Source organism: Protomyctophum bolini (genome assembly GCF_963924005.1).
Source record: "Protomyctophum bolini genome assembly, chromosome: 6".
Classification (NCBI taxonomy): Eukaryota; Metazoa; Chordata; class Actinopteri; order Myctophiformes; family Myctophidae; genus Protomyctophum; species Protomyctophum bolini.
In genome coordinates this window covers 23,898,548-23,920,087 of record NC_137867.1, presented here as the reverse complement: position 1 = coordinate 23,920,087, position 21,540 = coordinate 23,898,548, and the positions used below count along the sequence as shown (strand labels likewise).

The 21,540-nt window shown below is 40.0% G+C and overlaps 2 protein-coding genes across 5 annotated transcripts; one reads left to right on the top strand and one right to left on the bottom strand.

Annotated features, from left to right (window-relative positions):
* The first annotated feature begins 7,113 nt into the window (after nt 1-7,113).
* Nucleotides 7,114-10,853, top strand: sftpbb (surfactant protein Bb). Of its 4 annotated transcripts, none has more exons than XM_080765173.1 (11): nt 7,114-7,249; nt 7,490-7,527; nt 7,765-7,839; nt 8,174-8,296; nt 8,379-8,483; nt 8,622-8,696; nt 8,796-8,979; nt 9,062-9,204; nt 9,326-9,406; nt 9,553-9,663; nt 10,476-10,853. In XM_080765173.1, the coding sequence occupies exons 1-11, from the start codon at nt 7,183-7,185 to the stop codon at nt 10,509-10,511; spliced, it is 1,038 nt and encodes a 345-aa protein (XP_080621299.1). In that variant the 5' UTR covers nt 7,114-7,182; the 3' UTR covers nt 10,512-10,853. The 4 variants fall into 4 exon arrangements, with proteins under 4 accessions (XP_080621299.1, XP_080621298.1, XP_080621297.1 ...); XM_080765172.1 differs by having other exon boundaries at nt 8,616-8,696; XM_080765171.1 differs by having other exon boundaries at nt 8,601-8,696.
* A 98-nt stretch (nt 10,854-10,951) lies between these two features.
* usp39 (ubiquitin specific peptidase 39) lies at nt 10,952-21,418 on the bottom strand. The gene is made up of 13 exons (XM_080765169.1): nt 21,215-21,418; nt 20,786-20,864; nt 20,588-20,682; nt 20,362-20,498; nt 17,870-18,022; nt 17,551-17,776; nt 15,963-16,037; nt 15,459-15,526; nt 12,971-13,159; nt 12,388-12,530; nt 11,574-11,709; nt 11,383-11,469; nt 10,952-11,156 (listed from the first exon to the last, which is right to left on the bottom strand). The coding sequence occupies exons 1-13, from the start codon at nt 21,276-21,278 to the stop codon at nt 11,106-11,108; spliced, it is 1,503 nt and encodes a 500-aa protein (XP_080621295.1). The 5' UTR covers nt 21,279-21,418; the 3' UTR covers nt 10,952-11,105.
* Between the last annotated feature and the right edge of the window lie 122 nt (nt 21,419-21,540).

The window sequence follows — 21,540 nt, the reverse complement described above, 5'->3', positions numbered from 1 at the left end:
TTAATTGGGTCGTCCCACAGTTAACAGTCTTTGTATTGAGTTTGTGCTTGAAATGTACTGTAATTCTACAAACCGTTAATACATTTTTCAATCAATCAAAAAACTCAAACAGTCAGAGATACATACAAAGTCAAAGAGTGCACTCCTGGGACCTTAACTGCATTTGTACTATTTATACTACAATTGTTTTTGGCTTGCAGCGACCCCACATTGTTTCTTCAGGAACAATATTTTCTAGTTAAATTCATGAATTTTGGAGCGGGCCTATTTCTTACAAAACAAATGCAATATCCATTCATCCCCAAAATGTAATTTTAGCGCCACTCCTGTCACTTCTGCCCATAGGGCTTGCATGCGTGTGATTGAGCTCAGTGTGGTGACATCCAGATTTATTTGTGAGTGTGAGTACATGTGTGTATGGTTGAGAAGGAGTTCAGTGTATTGTTGAATGCTGTTTATATTGTTTTATTGTCTATTGATTATTTTATTTTCACAAACTTCATTTCAAGGATCTTTATTTCCCCCATGACATTACCAAAGAAAAAAGAAAATACTTCCGCACACCTAAGACGGTGTGCGGAAGTATTTTCTTTTTTCGTCCGTCTTCAAATGCAGTTAAAGGCTTCATTGGGAAATCACAACGTTTCGGTCTATGGTATCACATAACCAGAAATGGACTTTCCTAGTATGCTTAATTGCAGCTATTGTGTGATGATGTCATAAATGTCATAACTCATAACAAGAAGGAAACACAACAAGGAACAAACAGATGTAAAAGTCAACTGTGGTTGGATGACATCAAATGCGCTATGTCCTGCTTTTAGCCGGAAAGACTGAAAAGATGGATCAATGAACAACAATGTCTTATTGTCTTCTTTGTGTTACATTCAGAGAAGATTACACTGTGACAGTATACACTATATGAGTACGCCTGAATCACTGCCGAGTTGTTAATATATTGTTATCAAAAGAGCAGTGCTGTTCTTTTCAATGGTTACACTTTGATCAGTCAGCAGAGAGAAGAGAGATGAAAGTACAGATAAGGAAATAAGCATTTAAGTGTTTGTTATGTTATGTTTTAGTTGAATAAAATAATAAAAATTAATGAATAAAAATGAGTAGCGATTTGAAGGAATTACAACAAAAAAAAATCACGTAAGTAAGTAAGTAAGGTGCGCGTAACGTGAAAGATTTATTCCTTTTGGTTGCTTTTAATTTGTTTTGATTTATTAAAGCAAAGAATTATAACATGTTATTATTGCATCTGAGGTGGTCTCTCTCACACAAGTGCAGGCCTATATATGAGAAGTATGAGAAAACAGAGGCCACACACAAAGTATCTGCTCCATTAACTGCAGTTTCGCAGGACACAAATAACACAAAAGGCAGAGGCGTTGCAAACAGTGTTTCTTGAGGTGTGTACTGTGTACCCATAAGGCAGGGCTCGAAATTAACTTTTTTACTTGGTAGCACTGGTGCTCCCAAATTCAGAATGAAGGAGCACCAGAAAAAAATTAGGAGCACCCACCAAAATTTTACGAGCACCAATATGTAATCGATTTTTTACATTCATTATTATTACACTTGTAGCCTACAGCAGTGGTTCCCAACATTTTTCATGTCAAGCACCCTCAAATTGACACTCATTAGCCCACGGACCCCCATTTGAAAATATATGCCAGGGACCCCCATATGAGAAGATTTTTACGGCTCTAGCAGTGATTTTCAGTTATTTACATTTCAAGGACCCCCAGTTTGACCTGAATTAGGCTACCGTTCCCCATTTCTATCTCTGGGACCCATAAAATCAAAGTTAATTTAACTGAGTGTACAAATGTACAGTGAAATTGGTTTACCCATAGTATGTAGTACACTCTCAGAGTTTCAGACCCATAAGGCTCCATTTGGTTCCTAACTATCATTTAACCGAGGACCCCTAGGGATCCCCGGACCCCACTTTGGGAACCACTGGCCTACAAGCCAGTTGGTATGAGATGCTATTTTTGTGGCAATAAACCAGTTGAAAATATAATTAAATTCTAAATACTGTCTCTGCTATAATTTCTGATTTTGTAAATGGCTACAAAACCCTTTGTTTTATGTAGGCCTGCTTTTTGATTGAAGTAAAAAAAAAAAATATATATATATATATATATATATATATATATATATATATATATATATATATATAGGCCTACTGTATATATTTATGAGAAGTTATTTTCATAACGTCATCATAAATGTGTGTGTGTGACTCCACACATTCCATTCAATTGAGCCCTTTTGTTGTCTCTCACAGCTGAGGACCTCAGGTCCAGCTGATGTTGATCACCCAATCAGTCCACGGACTGACGGGAGGTTAGAGGAAGTAGAAGAAGCCAAGGAGATATTTCTTTAAACAATCATAACTCTGGACAGGAATGGACTAGGAACTTACTTTTTTTTTTACATGCTCAGATCTTTATGCTCTACAAGTTTAAATCATCTCGCGGGAGGGAACCGGCCCGCGACACTTTCGGTCGCGATCGTTTTGGTCGCACTAGAGTAATTATATGCAGTAGCACTGGTGCGCCCAGTTATATTTTGAGATCGCACAGATTAAAATTCAGGCGCATTTGCGACCAAAATGGTCGCTATTTCGAGCCCTGCCATAAGGTAATATTTCCTGGTAGCAAGAAGTTACAGTAAGAGAAAATTCCGGAATGACTCGTCCAGAAAGCGTGGATATCTCGCCCTGAAGCGTGGATATCTCGCCCCATGTTTATTTTAGCCATTGCACTGAGCATTGTTGTATACCATTTCCATAGATAGCTATTGTTCTGGAAATTCCCCCATTACCTGATGAATGGCTCATCCCCATTTAAGGTTGGCAGTTGGCACCTTGCCATTGACCCTGTCTGTCTGCATAAAGTACAGTACTTAATAAAATACAACGGTTTTACCAGGCGACTTGTCGCTTTGGGGGGCGACCGTACCGGATGGTAGGGACGACCGTTCTTTGCGGTTGGGGGCGAGATGGAAAAGGGGCGACTGTACCTGTCACCAGAGAAAACAAACAACACCCCATACAATCACTCAATTAATTAATTAATGGCATGCACAGATGTGCACGCACACACAGGCACATATGCACAGGAACTATCACTACCTCCCAGGCTCCCCCTCTCCAAATGACCAAATCACACCAGCAGGTTCACACGATCACGTTAAGTAGTTAGTTGGGAGGTGGGCTTCACTGGGGTCCCCATGCACTCCAATGATATATTATTCTAACTTAGTAAAACTTGATAAATAAGAAAATAAAATGTATAATTTACACTAAAACTCTTCCAAAAATATCTGTCTATATACATGCCAAACTATATGAACCACGCAAACTCTGGAATCAAATACAATTGACAATGAATAGGGAATAATAAAATATGAATTCAAATAGTCAAAATAACAAGGTAAACAGGTTTAATCTGGCATGACAAAACAAGCTACAGATGTCAGTGGTAGGTTAGCAATGATATCTTTTCATTGTGCTTCACCTTGAATTCATATGCCACATACTTCTTGATGAGGGCAAGAGTGGAGGGGTCCTTCAATGCTAGGTCAAGGGTCTCATGAATCATGACGCAAATAGTGAGGAGGTGCTAACCACAAATGGTAAATGGTGCATTTATATAGCACCTTTATCCACGGCGCTTTACATAGATTGTGCATTACATTCACCCATTCATACAGATGGCGGTGGAAACCATGCAAGGCACCAGCCAACACATCAGGAGCAATTAGGGGTTCAATGTCTTGCTCAAGGACACTTGAGCAAGGACACTAACTCTGGGGGAGCCCGGGTTTGAACTGGCAGCCTTGCGGTTACCATCCAGCCACTTTACCCCTGAGCCACCGCCACCCCATAGGAGACAAGACTTGGAAAAAAGAAATAGAGGTCGCACAGCTCATAGTTACGATGAAAAAAGCTTTTAATGTGAAACCAACATTTCGGCAACAAAATGCCTTCTTCAGGGTATGAACAATTGACTCAAGTCTGGACATCAACTTTCTCCTCCTCAACTAACCTCTCAGGTCAACCTGTGCTGGGGTGACCACATGCTTCTTATGTACTTTATACAGCTCTCAGGGTCAAAGCTCCTGAAGACTGATGTACTTTGAGTAAACTTTCCTCAGGAAATTTGGGCCTGATTATTTGAATGGCCAGGGTCCAAGATCTTATGGGTATTTCCACCACTGGTTACTGTAAATACAAGTTACAGGAAGCTGTGTCCGCATTCCTTCTGACTCACCAGTCGCCACCATTATCTTTCTGCATTTCTTTGATTTTAGCATGATTAACTACCACCAGTTACACCTAATTCAACAAAAAGATAGATTGCCACACATGATTTCCCCTAATCACTGTAAAATTTAATAAAATGGGATTTTCACTCCAGTCATGACACACAAATTGGTCCCGACCCACTGTTTGGTAAACAGTGGCCTAAAGTGTCTAACCAGAAGTACATACAGTATACAAAGCTAAAGGGCGTTCCAGTAGGCTGGACAGTGTAGCCCTGTACTTCCTGTACTTCTGGTTATACACTTTAAGTCGTTCTTTCCAGGATTCATTCATGTGAGCTTGTAGATCGGCAATTTGAACTATTCAAAAATGTAAAAAAGGCAAAGAAGTTTAGGGATAAGGGGTTTAGCACTGACGAAAATAGGGCCCATAGTACTTTCTTGTACGTTTGGGGTGAGGAGCCCACGTACGCCTGTTACGTACGTCTGCATTTCATACGTTATTTACGGTACTTGTGTATGCTTGTGTCAAATGTCACCGGGGTACTGCACCCACCGTAATGTACTGACGTACGTCGGATTTGGAACAGTCAGCAACCGAACGTTGATAAAAGATGCACGGACAAAACATGTGAAATGTCTCTTCCCCTCCGTTTTGTCCGCTCCCTACGGATTTTATGTAATCTAATGTCAGATTATGGGCCTAAAAATTGAGAAAAATTGCTGTTCTTATTCATTTCAGGATATGCATCATTGTAATCATTAAAATTATGCCAGTCTGAGGCTAATCTGTATCCCTGAGTACTGCCTTTCATTGTACTGCAGAATGATTTAATAGATGCTATGTTTTGGGGTAGTTGGTAATCTTTTTGTATCATTTCCCACCGGACCTCAGGATAAACCGAGCACACTCCAGGTATTGACACACTAACCATCTCTAACCATAAATTCCTTATGCCAAAATTACACAGATAATGGGGAAATTTGTATGGTGATGTTGATTTTGTTGATGCAAGAGGGGGACAAAGATGGCTGCCAAACGGACCCATGGGAACATATATCAAGTTCGGACAATCTAAATGTCTTTAGACACCTTGAGATGAGGAATACAAAACAATAATGGGGACCTCATCTTCCTTCACGTGCATGTATAAGTGTACGACCCTCCCAGGGTCCACTTAACTTAACTAATGATATATTAATTAAAGGGATATTTCACTTTCATTCTATCATTTTATCGTCTGCTCACTCAGGCTTTTGTGAGCACCCCAGATAGTTTTTAAGTTGTTTGATTTTAGTATTGGATAGCTGCCCCGCCTCTTATTTTTATATTTTCCAAAACAAATTGAAAAAAGAAAAAGGTAATTGAAAAAACTTGCATGGAGGGCCCTGCCTGAACGGCATGGCCAGTCTATGGAACTCCAACCTTCCCCGTGTAACCAAATATAAGTTAAAAACGAAAGTTCAACTGAGAGGTGGAACGAACCGTCATCAAACTCGGTTCCCCTAATTCAACCCATTCGGCCCTGCTCCAATCAGATCAGCGCAACTCATGTCTGTACTCCTTAAAAGGATGCATGCCTCCTCCGTCCTTGTCTCACTTGTGCTATCTGTTCAGGTCAGCCGCCACCTCCCCGACACCGCCCAGCAGCAGGCACCACCAGGATGGCCCCACAGGGGCCCCTGCCTTCCATCAGGCAGGATCTGATTCGAGGCTCCTGACCAGATCCGGGGCCCGCGCCAAAGCTTAATTTAAATTGAATGTCATGCCAATATGACTGTATTTATGATTTTATCATGTTCAATTCATCCATATACTCGATGTATTCCTTTTCCGTAATAAATATCATTGCATTCATTCTGTGTAGTGAAATCTTCAAATATCTTAAATTGAAACTCGTCTTCTTCTATGCAACAGTAGAGTCTGTTCTCCTATACGGCAGTGAATGCTGAACTCTGAAGCCAACCTTGCAGAAGTCTCTAGATGGGGGCTACACCAGAATGTTGCGTGCAGTACTTATCATCAGCAAGAGTAGGCCTACACATGTTGACAACAAGAATCTGTATGATGGAATGCCAAGGTTGAGCCAGAAAATAGCAGCCTGAATGAGTCAAGCAGGACACTGCCAATGACACCAAGAGCGGCAAACTATTGCTGCACCAGATAGTTTAGCTCAGATTCGAGTCTTTCCTGACATTTTCAATTCAAGCCTATGATAAAGTGACGCACACACACACACACACGATATTCATTACAGTATGAAGTCCATCCCCAAAGCCTACAGTATAAAATTTAACAATGTATTTAATGTAATCTATTCATCTTAAACTAAATTATTTAAAGCTCTTTTATCACCAGTTGTCAAAAAAATCCATGTCTTTCTATAAACACCCATTTTAGGCTCAAACCTCTACTGCCATCTATTGGGCATACTGTGCAACATGTCTTCAAGGCAAGCTGTCTACGTAGCCTACTAAAACACGTTATGGATAGTGTTTGTGAAGACTAGCAATGCAGGAAAATGCAACAGTAAATTAAAATATGTTCAATGAGGCGTATTGATGAATAGGCTAATGCTAATCTTGTGGACACCATTAGCTTTTAGACGATAGTTAGTATGTTTCAGACAGGAAATGATGGGAAATGTGAATATTAATATGGTCAATTATTATACAATGAGGTTTTGGCATAACGGCCTAGTAGGCCTAAAACAATGTTTGAAAATAAATACAAAATGCTGAAATAAAGCAAGGTATTTTGACCGTTCTATTACCCGGTTTCAGCTTGAGCGTCACATCTCTCTTGATCCGATTGGATGGTACGAGCCTGATCTGCGCTTCCGGACTCTGGACGCATAAACATTATTCTGTATGGCACCACCCTAACTACATTGTTGTTACATGGCTTCCCTCGTGATGATGGTATTTGCTTCTCTCGCTGTGGTCCTCGTTGCGTGTCTGTGTCCCGGTATGTCCGTTTATTAACTATATATAACGGTGCCAACTGCCAACAGCACCTGGTCAGCGAAAATATGATACAACGAACATGTCTGCCTCACTGCACTTAATATTCAACTCAATCAGATAATTCGAGTAGGCCTATGACATGGTAGCCAGACTATTGTTTTTTTAAACATACATTTTTCTATCGAAATTTAAAGTCTCTCTCTCTCTCTCTGCTTGTTATGTGTTTTCGGATGTCAATAAGGGTATTCCAGGGTCATTAGAGGACATTCACAGTATTTGGTGAGATGCATTTCTAACTTCATATGTATTGCCAAAACTTTTACTGATCACAAAAAATAAATAAACCGCATCTTCATACACCACATAGACCTACGATTTCTCTTTAAAAAATGTTGATGTCTCATTTAAAGTAACTAACTCTCACATGCCACAAAAAGCCATTAAAAGACAAAAGAAAAACACTAATTTATAATACTTGAATAAACATGTTTCTGACCTGTGTCCGTTCTTTACTAGACACCAGACATTTGTTCAGAATGCACCCAGATCTCTCAGCTGTTCACAGCCATGATGGATAATAAAGACACACAGGTGAATGTTGACTTTATGGGTTTGGTGTAGTGTGTGAAATCTTCTAAACATAATATGATTATCTTTTGTTGTCATTCAGTAGCAAGCAGAATCTGTTTGATATGTAAAACATATGAACTTTAGTAATGGAGTAAATAAATATTTAAATATCAGAACAAACCAATTTCCATTAGTTTAATTAAACTATTTTGTTGGTGGCTCTTACCTACTGTAATGTCCTTGCTTTTGGTACTCAAATGTGACACTCTACTTCCTCTTTCAGTTCTGCTTAATATAACTAGTATACGTTTGCCCAAACACAAGCAAGACAATACACTAACAGATGTTTCTGCAGGACACTACATATAAACCCCTGCATGATCTGTGCCTGCACCTCCCTTCAGAACAACAATCAAGCTGCATTTCACGGGTGAAGACATATTTGCCTCAAGTCCTGCAATTCATTACTAATGACCTGGTGAGGTTTTTTTTTATTTACGCATGCGTGTGCAAATGCACCAAAGGTGCTTTATCGGCTATCAATTCTATTCTTTGTGCAGAATCCTCGTGAAGCCTGTATTGTCCTGGGACTCTGTGCGATCCAGTCAGAGAGTGAACTGGTGGAACGTCCTCAGCCTGCCATTGAAAAAGATATATCCAGCTCTGTGAGTAGAGCACACATTAGCACACAGGTCAGAAGGAGAAAGCACAAGTTGAACTCTTCTAAATAGATGAAGTGAAACTTGAGATAATTTTCATATGGTATGTGAAAAATGTCTCAGTTACACTCTCTCCAGGTGCAGTTCAGCCCACAGTGCAGCTTATGCTTGTTTGTCATGAAGAAACTGGAGGAAATGCTGCCTACAAATAGGACTGAGGTGAATGTACTCTCATATTACAATGCACTGTTCACATATATTTCAGGATTATATCGTATCATTTGTATGCCACTTTGTTCTCTCCTTTTTGCTTTGCAGGAGACTGTGCTCAACCTTATGGGAGAGGTGTGTAATCTTCTCCCTGGAAGTTATAAGGAACAATGTGACGACTTTATCGATAAGTATGGGAAGGAGATAGTTAGCTTCCTCTTATCATCAGCTGCACCACATGCCATCTGTGCCATGTTGCACCTGTGTTTGTTCAAAGAGACATCTCATGTGGGTGAGTGGCATGGGTACTAGGAACTGAAAACCAAAGAGTATTTCCACAAAGTTTCTCAACTAATGCTCTGCTGACTCCACAGAGATGGCCCTCCCCTCTGACTGCGAGTCATGCCGTACTCTGACTGTTTTAAGTCGACTCCACCTAGGTCTCAACTCCACTGAACTTCAGAACTCCTCTTTCCTCCAGTCTGTCTGCTTCCATCACCCCAGAGCCATTCCTAAGGTGACGCTCATGGGATGTTTTGCGGCTTTCCTTCACACATTTGTTTCGAAAATTTCGAAAGTTCAGTGCAATAAAACATGAAGTGACTGACAATCTAACCTTTCTTTTTTTCCCTCTTCAGTGTGAGGCGTTTACAAAACTTCATGGATCCAGGCTGCAGAAGGTTTTAGGAAACCAGATGGTTGTCCCAGATGCTTGTGAAGTAAAATATATTTTTCGTTCTACTAGGTGTAAATCTGCCTTTGTCACTAGTACTCCACAACTAAAGACTGGCATAGTAGTGTTCCGATGTCTTAATTCAGTGTAGTTCACTTGTCTTTCCTTTCTTGTCACTTGTCTTTCCTTAAGAGAGCTGATCTGTGTGCTACTGTGAAAGAATGGAGGCCTTGGGGTAAGAACGTTTGTAACTTGGGACCCAGCTACTGGTGCAAAGACATGGGAACTGCTCAGAAGTGTGGTGTAAGTTAAAGACAGGTGACATACAAGTCACATGGAATCTGATTTAGAAGAGGTTGTTGCATTCAGACTGAGAAAGATCTCCTCAAATCAGATTTGAAACCACCTCTGAATGTGGCTCAAGTCACATTGGAAAATATCAGTCCATTTGACTTGTATGTGACCGGTCTGCATTTACTCATTTAAACAAATCAGATTTCAATCATGATGTGGCACAGATCTGATTCAGGCTACATTTGGCTGCCAGTGTAAACAGGGCCTAGTAACTTTCTAATGACTGTCACTCAAGTGATTTATATAGTAGAGGTGGTTCTGACAAACTTTAACTTCAACTTCAATTTTTCCCCCCCACTGAACAGTCGGCTTATCACTAGCAATGCCAGTACTCAGTCACATATGCCAAAGTAACATTTTTGAGGGGTGCTAGGCCCTCTTATGCCCAGCTTTGTGTACCAAATTTGAAATGATTGAATTGGCTGAGCACGGAATGTGATGTATGATAATGTATGACGATAAGAGCGCTGGGCTGCCAGACAGACCACAAAGTACTAGCTGCTTGGTCATAGTTGATTGATTTAATTTGTCAATTTCATAACAAATCTATTAAGAGGATGTAGATTTTGTGGGGGGGGAAAAAAATCGATAAATCACATTTGTACAGGTGCTAGTCATTCAACAAGATACATTGGAAACATGAGTTTACCTAATGAAAATGAATAAGGTTTTTGTGGCTGCCAACCAGAACAAAGTATGAATTAAAAAGTATTTGTTTAATCTAATCTATACTAAATTGATTTGTTTATCTTCTACTCTAGAATGTGGGCTTCTGTGAGAAATACATGTGGAATTAAGAGTGAGAAATCTGCCTGTCTGAATGACCGAAGCTCCAAAACAGTACCTGGAAAAAAGCAGTCTTCTTGCACTGATCAAAAGACAAAGACAAAAGCCTTTTTACTTGCTAGTTAAGTGCCGTTTCTATCACTTACATTATTTACCATAGGTCAAACAACCGAAAGAATACAGTCTGCATGAAATGTGTTGAGACAGACTTTGGTCCAGAAAAGAAAGTAAAGTTTGTGTAGTCTTTACTCTGTATATTAGCATAATACCAGTAGAACTATAAATAAGCACTGATAACTTAAGTTAATTAATTGTCCCCAATCAAACACTGTAATAAAAACTATGTTCCAAGTGTTGTAAAATGCATTTCTTGTAACTACACTACTACTCATCACTACATAATTTCCAAATGTTAATCCTTAGAATGAAAATATAGAATCCAGTAAGTATCTTGGAGTCAATTTATTTAGTAAATTACAGACAGTCAAAAGTTAAAAGTTATGTTTTTCTTTGTCTCATCCGCTGCGGAAAAACTTATTCTGAAGCCACTTTCAGCGGTGGACAGGTCTGCTCTTTCTGGACAGTCACTGAAATCCCAGCCTCACTTATGCCCCCGTGTGGCTATTTGTGTCATCATCCTCTCTTCTTTTCCATATCTGGACAAGAAATAAACATTTGTTACAAATTTGATACCATCATTATGAAGCGTTCAATGTTTACAGGGCTACCAAAAATAAAGATAAAACTGTCTAATGTCGGTTTGAATTAGTCTCACACAAGCTCTTCCAAAATCTTTGAATACAGTATTTAGATTGTAGAACTTCTGCTTTGTGGGACTCAAAGTGTCTGTCAGACTAGTGTAAATAAAATGGTACAACTTGCCTGGATGTAAGCTTCTGACAGTGTAATCATCTGAGGGAGAATATCAGTCACTTGCAAATCCTGCATCTCATACCACTTTCCAGTACCCTGTAAAAAAAAAAGAAAACTCACCAATCACATAAATTACAGGTTTCATTATTTTGCTTCTGCTTAGTGGTCCGAGAAGTGAGCAGTGTTTAACTGACACCTACATGATGCAAGACGTGTATTCTGTATGCTCCCTCGGTGGGCTTCCCATCATGAACTACATTGGCGACCAGGTCGTAGGTTGTGTGCGTCTCTGTTACCTGGGCTTCTTCAGTCAAATACTCACGAAGGTCTACATTCCTAGTCAGAGCAAATTTTAATGGACAACATTGAAAACATTAATATAATAAAGGACAGGCATAAGTCATTGCTTATACTGTGCAGACAGGCAACAAGTTAACAACATACATGGTCACTGAGTCACCCCTCAAGCTAATGGCAATTGAGTTGAACCAGGATCTTTTAAGTGGAAACGGTGAAAGAAATGTCACTGAAACTGTGATTGGTTTAAACTTCACAGCATCAATGGATCAGTGTGTGTGACTGTGTGTGTGTGACTGTGTGTGTGTGTGTGTGTGTGTGTGTGTGTGTGTGTGTGTTGTTTTGAGGGTGGGGGGGATGGGGTTTCCAGAAATGTTAATGTTATGTATGACTGCTGTAAAAACCCAATAATAAACATAATTAAGAAAGCATCTGGCGGCCTGGGCCATGGCTCAGCGGTCCAGGCACCTTGGCTGGCAATCCAGTCTGGCAGTGTGCCGCGGGTTCGACTCCCGATGGACTTTACTTCCGCCCCCCCCCCCCCCCCCCATTTCCTGTCAGCCTACTGTCTGTCCCTCCATAAAAAATATTTAAAAAAAAAAGAAAGCATCTGTCAATTCCTCCAAATGATTTGGCAACCCATCAGGGGGTCGCAACCTCCAGGTTGAGAACCACTAGTATAAAGAATGGTTTTCATTTGGACTTTGAGTAACTTACGTAATGGGGAAGTTGACAATGGTTGGATTTTTCTCCACAAAGAAGTTGTTCTTGGTGAATCGTTTGATGCAGAAGATGAGATATGGAGGCAGTTTGGTTAACTGGAATTTTTTGAGAAAGTTCTCTTTGTAGGTTTTGTATTCCTGAAATAAAATAGATAAAGCACTGTGGTTCACAAATACAAAATAGAATACAATTATTGTAATTATAGCAATCTGGCATCTGCAATAAACTCTACTGTTGTATCACTTTCTTAATTTGTATTAAAGACCATCTGAAAAGGCTTTTCACGACCAGAATAGTGATGTATTTGATAGTGAAACTGAGTGCTTGCTCAGCCAAACACAGCGATCGAGACTGTGGGGGTGGGTCATTCACTGACTGAAACACGTTCGTTCCACAGATAAATAGTAGATGCCTCATTGGCCAGACTTAAAACTAGCTTTGATCAATCTCATAATTTACTATTTTCTGTCTAGTCCATCTTTTTAAGACTATACTGTAGAATAGTATTCAAAGCATAGCCATATAAAACTAGTTATGATAGAGTTGACAGAAAATTAACATATCTATAAGTCTGTACCTTTTCTGTAATGCCGTTGAATTTGGCCAGGATGTTGAAGAGGGGCACTTGTGGGATGATAAGCTGCTCCTTTTCATCCTTGTATAATGGAGCTGTTGGGAGGTCAAGGGTCAAGTATAGGAAGGTGGACTCAGACATCTCCTCCTGGTATTCCTCCTTCAGAAGCATCGCCTCCTTCTCCTCTGGTGGCTGGAAAATTGACACTGAGCTGAGGACTTAGAACTGCTGTAGCCGGGGCACGATACCCGAGTGGTTGAGGCACATGTAGGCCACATAAGCTCTGATGGGGCCTGGCGGTTGGTCCCAGGTTTGATTACTGGGCCTGATTTGCTGTGTGTCAATCCCCAACCCTCTCCCCATTTCCTGTCAATCTACACCAGTGGTAACCAACCTTTTCAAGCCCAAGAGCCCATTTTATTCCCAATTGTAAGCCAAGATCTACCACTAAAACGTGTTAGAAAAAACACTTGTTTTTTTGCTATTTCTGACAGGCTCAATGCATGTGCACACATCCACACAAAGACTAAAGCTTAAATTAGAATAAATACTAGTAAGTTATATTATCAATGTCAAATAATATTAAGACAAATTAGAAATAATTAGTATTAGAAATATTTTGTTTCTCATTTCAATGAATATTCACATTGGCAGATGTTCAAATGACATAGGCATAACATGACCATATATATTTGCACAGATATGGTGCTCGCCTATTAGTTTGCATTGCAGACTGGTATATTCAGAACGCGCCCTTAATTAAAAACCAAATGCAGCTGTGTATGTGGCTCTCAGCTGCATCCATATGTTTAGAATTTGCATCAATGATCAAATCCCAATAATAAAAAATATTATAACAACGAACAACGAAAACTGAAGGAGCAGCGGCGCTATCGGCTAGTAGTCCCAACTCTGTGTCTGCAGCCTGTCACGAGCCCCGTAATGAACTGATACGGGACGCACGTTGTTCCGTATTTTAATGTTGGGTCGGAGAATAAATACAGTATGAATGACGGCAGGATTTATTTGACAACTCTGTCCTGCTTTCTTCACGAGAAGAGAAGAGCGCTCACTGCTGCTAATGGTAGCAGCCCTGTGGCTGTCAGTTCTCTTTACGGCAGGCAACCTGGGTCTGGGAAGCTCAGAGCTGCAGCCATTGGCTCATGATACGAGCACACGACCAATGGGACAGATCATTCAGTGTTGCTAAGATACCACCCCCCCCACCACACACACGCACCCTTGGACGATGGGGTCTATTCTCAAACTCAGAGCCACAGCGCTCTGCTCAAAATTAATTTGCATGTGACGAGCGGCACTGACATTATTCCAATGGGTCTGACACTTCGCGATCGACTTGAAAGGTTCCTGCGAGCTACTGGTAGCTCGCAAACCCCTGGTTGGTTACCCCTGATCTACACTGTTCTATCAAAATGGAGGCAGAAAAGCCCATCCTATACACCAGTTTAATGTTTGTCTTTAGTCTTTGAGTTTAGTTTAGTAATTTTACATCATGTGTCATTTACATCATATCGTCTCTTTATTGTTTGTGTAATGTGTGTAATGTTTGTACCGTTTGTTTTACAAGACTATTACATCACCTAATCATCAACATGAGTTAGACTTTAATATATTAGCACGCCTCACTTCACACAGGTGTGATTTATTTTATGGAATAGGAGGCTAGGGGAAAGTACTGCATGGGAAGAAGAGAGATGGCTTGTTTTTAAATGAAATGGCTTATACCCCTTGCTTTAGGTGTTGGAGAAAAAAGGTATGTGCCAACAATAAAATAAAGACTTTTGACAACACTCATGCTCCAAAGACCATGTCTTCTTTACTCTAGGACCTGGCTAAGATATGCATGCGCTTCATTTAGCGGAGAATATCTCAACTGTTCTTGGCTAAAATGTCCTTATGTTTCTGTATCAGTGGTGCTCAAAAGATTTGAGGCACATTTTCACGATTTTTCAAAAATAGCAGACCTGCAAGTTTTTATATGTTCTTATAAGTTCTATGAGCTTGTAGATCTGCTATTTTTCAATAGCTAAAGCATAACAAAATGCTTATAACACCGAAAAGTGTTCCCGCCCAAAATGGGTTAATTCAAACATGAGTATTCTGAACATTTTGAGCATCTCAGGAAATCTGTCACACAAACAGTTAGATAGATAGAGCCATGTTTGAAGTAGCTGTCTGGTGTGGTCATTTCCGGGTATTTCGCCCCGGATAGAGAATCTTTCACAGTTCCCACGTTGTTCGCAGCGGTCATATTAGCCAAGAACAGTTGAGATATTCTCCGCTAAATGAAGTGCATACATATCTTAGCCAGGTAAGCCTAGAGTAATTCAGAAGGACAAACTTATCTGAATAAAAGACTACTTCAGAATTTTGAAGGTTAAAGGGAATTTGAAGGGGCTCCATATATTCAAAAGAATTATAATCAAATATTGTAATCGATCAAATCGCAAATAAAGAGTAAGCAACTCACCAGATCTGGGTGTGGAAGCTTTTTTGAGAAGATCTTCATGGAGCCTTGAAATACTTTGGTAAGGATTGCTATAATGGTAGGAAAAGAGACATGGTTGAGATTATTTTCATTTTCTATAGCATCAATAGAGGGTATGCACATGCATAAAGTGAGTGGCAAAGGCAGTTTAACGCAATCAGATTTTCTGTTTGGATGTATGTGCCGTCTAGGCCAGAAAGTCGTTTTTTGCCACAGAGTAGGCGTTCCCACATAACTTCCGGGTATGATGATGTCACGAGCATACAGAAAGGTTTTGACAACGATAATGCCGAGTAGAAATTAGTTTTTGTGCTAGATTGTGTAAATTTCAAATACTGTCTGCTTTTATGACTCTGTGTGGCTCCTGCCAGAGAAGGAAATAATTAATGATCCTTCTCAAACTACACTAAGACCAGACTTCTGTATAGGTTAAATACATTTGTACAGATTTTACAGCAAGATACATACAAATCGCCTTTCACTCACATGGCTTCTTCTTAGTGCCTCCAAGAGCACCATGTAGAGCATTCAAGAACCAAGATAGGAAGTCCACGGCATCCCCTATAGGTCAGAACAGTCAATCATCAACATTGTTTAAAGGGTAAGACCACTTTTTTTTTTAGAGGTTTGGGTAAACTATCCCATTCCATGAATTATTTCGCTCCGTTATGTTGTTTATTAGCAGTTTAAGAAATACAAAATAGGGTCCATTGACTTCCATTTTAACGGGGAAACAGCTCTCAAAGTCACGTTTTATCACAACAGTCAGAATCAACTTTTGTTGCGTTCGTAGACGAACGCAAAATGAATGTTGATTCTGACGGTTTATGACATCAGGAAAACTCATGCGGTTTTATTTTTAATAAAAAAAATCAACTTTGTCTTGTTTTGACTAATTTGTGTAGAAAGAAGATCCGGTAGGTATGCCTACGCCGACCGAATCACTGCTGTTCACGTGGAGTAAAAAAAACGATCTGATTGGACCAAAACTGTACACCACTTCCTTATTGGAATGATGTTGAGCCACGACGGAGATGTAAACAAATTGATTTGATCTCGTCCGCTTGTCACTAAAAACATACACAATGGACGTGTTTGAGGGAGACACTTTAGAAGAAGTGTCTGTGTCTGGGACTGCTCGTATGCGAGGCTGCAGCTGGGTGCATCTCAAACAGCATGGAGACTTGTTTACAAACTAAACCTCGCAAGACGTCCCGAGAGTTGGGAACGCCGTAGTACTGCTTCAGTCTATCTCCGACTAAAATAGTAACTTTATAAATCTCTTAAAAGACGAAAATATAACTTTATAAATCTATCTTAAAAGACGAAAATAAAACGCATGAGTTTTCCTGATGTCATAAATTGTCAGAATCAGCTTTTGTTGAGTTGGTTCATGTGCTAAAAGAGTGACTTTGAAAGCCGTTTCCCTGTTACAATGGAAGTCAATGAGCGACTATTTTTTATTTCTTAAATTGCTAATAAACACCACAACGGAGCAAATAACTCATGGAATGGAATAGTTTGCCCATAAGGTAAGAAAACAACCCAAACCTCTCAAAAAGTGGTCCCATTACATTGTTTGCATTTACCTTGTCCTCTTATTCACAGCAACTTAGATCATGCAAAACTATAAGATAAACTTGAATTCCTACATCATCAAATTTTATATTTGTTAAATATATTTTGAAGGGTTAGGCTTAGGAGTCTAACCACAGACTCGCTGATCAGAGAGCATTGCACCCATGAGGTAGCCGGTGCCCTGGCCATTTGGCTCCCCATATCTATCAAAGTATTGGCTTGTAAAGATAATGTTGCGTAGCCACTGCCTACGTGAGATAATCTGCGTCAACATTTGCACACATCGCAAACTCAAAGTATTAATTTACTGAAAACGTACCACCAGCTACATGCACTCAACTACGAGGAGAATCTCTCACAGCTCGCTCCTAAGCTAATCACTAGAGCTACTGTTTTTATGCATCAGCACACTACTTTACTATTACATAATAGACAAGATTTTCAGAAGCCGAAGCTAAAAAGTTTGATGTAGCAAACAAGCAACATTATAGCGCACCTTGCTTGGTGATCTGGAAATTCTTCTTACTGCACAGCACCACAGCCTGCAACATTTCATGTGGAGACACATGGGCCTTGAAGTTTCTTGGGTTCCAAAGTTTGCGCATCAGCTCACCAAACCTCTGCACAAGGAGGAACATGATGTCACCCGGTGGCCTGCGGATTCCTATGTAGTTTTCCTCTTCCAGGAAATAGTTCCGTAGTGGAGGAACATTGGACAGAGCCTTGGGATATTAAAACAGAAGGAGAATGGCCGTCAGTACAATGTGAAAAGTTGGTGTCCCGTTCCAGATATGGGTCATTATTGGCATTCTCACCTGTAACACCACGTTTGCGTAGTCATTGGCCTTGATGTTGTTAAGTCCTACAATGCCTGGCAAGTAGGTGGTACCATCATAGGCACGATACAGCCTACCCTGCTTGTCCAAACCTGAGATATGCGGCTTTGTGAATGTGGGCTTCAGCACATACTACAAAGAAAGACAAAAACACAGAGGGTATGTGATAGGGCTGCCGTAATTGTCCAAAAATTGGATTCGGATATTCGTTTTAAAAACCCACGTGGATTCGAACAATTCGAGCCATTCGGATTTCGGATTAAATTCGAGCCAATCGGATTTTTTAATAATTATATTTACACCAATACAACCTGAGACATAACATTTAAGATCGCATTGCTGGCGCAACTCTCTCTCTCTCTCCGCGCATTGGTGTTGCTGAAAACTGAGATGGAACGGAACGCATACATTCTCCCTTCTCCAGTAAAACATTTTTCTTAAATGAGCAATCCTACCACACAGCCTTATCAAAACGAGGCACGGAGGCAGTGTTAATTCTGCTGCATTATTATTATCTGTGGACTGTGGGTCTGCTGCCGAGTGCCGACGTTATGAAACTTTTTAGCTGGCTAGCGCCTTAGCGCCTGCGCTCCGCTGTTATGCTCAAATTAGTGACCCTAAAGAATTCTGAGGCAACACGGCTGGAGACGAGGCAGCCAATCAGAACTGCGCTGCGCTGCGCTGTATAGTCTGTGTTTAGGAAATGATTTATTCTTCAATGTATGCCGTTGTCGGCGTGTCGCGTGGCAAATATAACTAATCTACAAGCTCACAAGTCACAACGCTTACCCATGGCACCGAAAACTAATAATAATAATAAATAAAAAAATATTTTTTATTATTATTTTTAATTCGAACCTTAATTTTATATATTCGGTTATTAATTATTATTTTTGATTCGAATCTATATTCGGATATAGAATATTCGTTGGCAGCACTAGTATGTGACTCAAGTCTACACAAGTACATAATAAAAATGTGTTGTTCCAATGGCAGTATTGGAAAAGCCAACGATAATGGCTAAAATGCTGGTATCTGCAAGTATGCCAAACTATGCCATTCCGATACCACATAGTATATATATATATATATATATATTACATGATATGTAATTTACATTCAATTAATTTGCACTACTGTTTTTATACTCTTACTGTACTATTTTTCTTACTGTACTTATGGCTGCACTTGAACAATAAATGGTAAGTGATATTTATTTGGTTAAAACAAAGTTTGTCAAAAAGGTAAAAGCTCTATATTGTGATAGTAATCATTGCAATAGTTTTTGATCAGTAACAGGAGTCTCCTAATCTCTCCAGGACTTTAATAAACAGCAGACCCAGAGAGAGAGAGATACTAACATACTCCCATTGTAAAGGGAGTTTTTATTCAACAGGGACAAAAAAGAATGTATAAAGTTGTAAAAACATGAAACCGTTGCGTTGTATATAGAGTTTATAGCCAACTAAGCCAAGGCTAATTTGCAACCCCAGTCCCTGGTTAGGCCTTTCTATATTATAAATGTGATCTACCACACTAAAAACAATAGTTTACAGAAAATACATGGAAATGCATCTAATCAAAAAGAATAATTACAGTACCCATTACATTATATCAAAACAAAGTAAACATAATCACTCAGATAACCAGTCAGAAACTAAACATGTGAGCACAGTTCCGCAGTGAAATTTGTTCTCCGCATTTGGCCCATCTCTTAGAGCGGTGAGCCGCAGCCAAGGAGCAGTGAGCTGCAGCCGTGCCGCGCTCGGGAATCATTTCATTAGTTGATTTGACCCCCCAATCCAACCTAATGATGCCGAGTGCCAAGCACGGAGGCATTGGGTCCCATTTTTACAGTCTTTGATATGACCCCGCCGGGGATCGAACCCTGACCTCCCAGTTTCAGGGCAGACACTAACCACAAGGCCCCTGACTGGTCGATTTGATTTGATTTCAACCTTTGTTCTCTTTCTAAATTCCATTTCAATGAGGAACTTCCAATGTTTGGAACTACAGGAGGCCACATCCCGTTTTGCGGCGAGATAAAAGCGTGACGCAATCACACAACTCTCTCTATGGGTCTGATAAACAGAGCATATTTTCAGGTGGGTGGTCAGTCTTCCGCCAATCAGGACAAAGTAAAAGTAGGTTCATCAGCTTTAATTTTTATAACATTCCAGTTCCAATTTTGTCTGCACATTTGTTTGTGTCACTGTCATCACTTCCAGATTCACATTATTCTATGTCCTGTGCGAGTTCTCTCTCCTGATTTGATCAAATCCCAGCATGAAAATGTTTGTAATCAAGAGCTGGGGAGACCCCGTTACTGAACAAACACTCTATAGCAATGACAATGAGTACTATCAGAATATAGAACTAATTAACACTAATCTTAACAAAACAAAATATCACTTATCCTACCTGTAAACACAATATCAAAACATAAAATGAGTATCTCATCAGTCACTCACTGTGATGTCCTCCAGTGATGAGTCAATGATCTCATAGTTGTCTGGCAGACAGTAGAACTTAAGTGTGTGTAGATTGAGGAACACGTGATGAGTAAACTGCACACTGTGTGTGTAAGCATGAGACTTCAAGCCTCTACCTGTAAGAGACATGATTAAACGTGATTTACAATATCAATCCAGTATGTGATTCTTTGATCCAGCATCAAGTGTGTAATAGTATAAATACCTTGGAAGTATTTCCCACATATGAGACAGGCATAGACGTTGATGTGGGAGAGCGAGATTGAGCATAGCTTCTCAAAGTCAAAATCCAGCACACTCCTGCGAATTAAACAACTACTTAACACCACAGGCTGAAGACGAGACCGAGTCTGACCAAAGTAAAGCTAACTTTAGTGTTTCTAGTCTAGTAATTCCACCATACCTGTTTATAGTGTCCAGGTAAGGACAGTGGCGGCTTCTACGGTCTTCTGCGACACGTCCCCGACCTACTTTCATGGACACTAGAAGGACATTAAGTTGGACCAGAGTAAACGTGAATTGTTCCATTGATTGATTAATATATTTTTTATTTCACTGTATGCAGAATTGGTAAATTTTAAAACGAAAGCCATAAAAGACACGCAGCCAATTCAGTTAGCTAAACATATATAGCTTAGGTAACGCTCGATTACCTATACTAGTGTATCGGTTAGGTGGAGCTATCTCATTTCCGTGTTTATCCTTACCGTTCGCCAAGTAGTTAAGTACGCGCCTGGCACACAACGTAGAACAAATCGAGCGGCCCTGCATCCTGCTGCTACTAATAGCTTACTAGCCAACTAAATTCGCTAATTTTGTCACTGCAACTTACCCCCTTCTTCTTCGTCGTCATCATCGTCCACCTCGACGTCTCTTTGTCGCTTCAAAGACACCATTGCAACAGTTGCTTATAGATAGCGATTAGCGAACTAAACTTAAAATCTCTATAAAGCAGAAATTACTTGAGTGTGTCGAGCAAGTCCACAGATGGACATCGAAAACTCGCGGTAGTGATCGTCCAAGTAGAACGCAACCCGGGGTTTAAGACCGTCGTCTTTAAAGCGACCCAAATTCAGCGATTAAGTGACTATAGTATGTTATATACTGTGGAATGTCTGTAATTTCAGTGCTACTTATTTGGTCATGAAATATAAACCA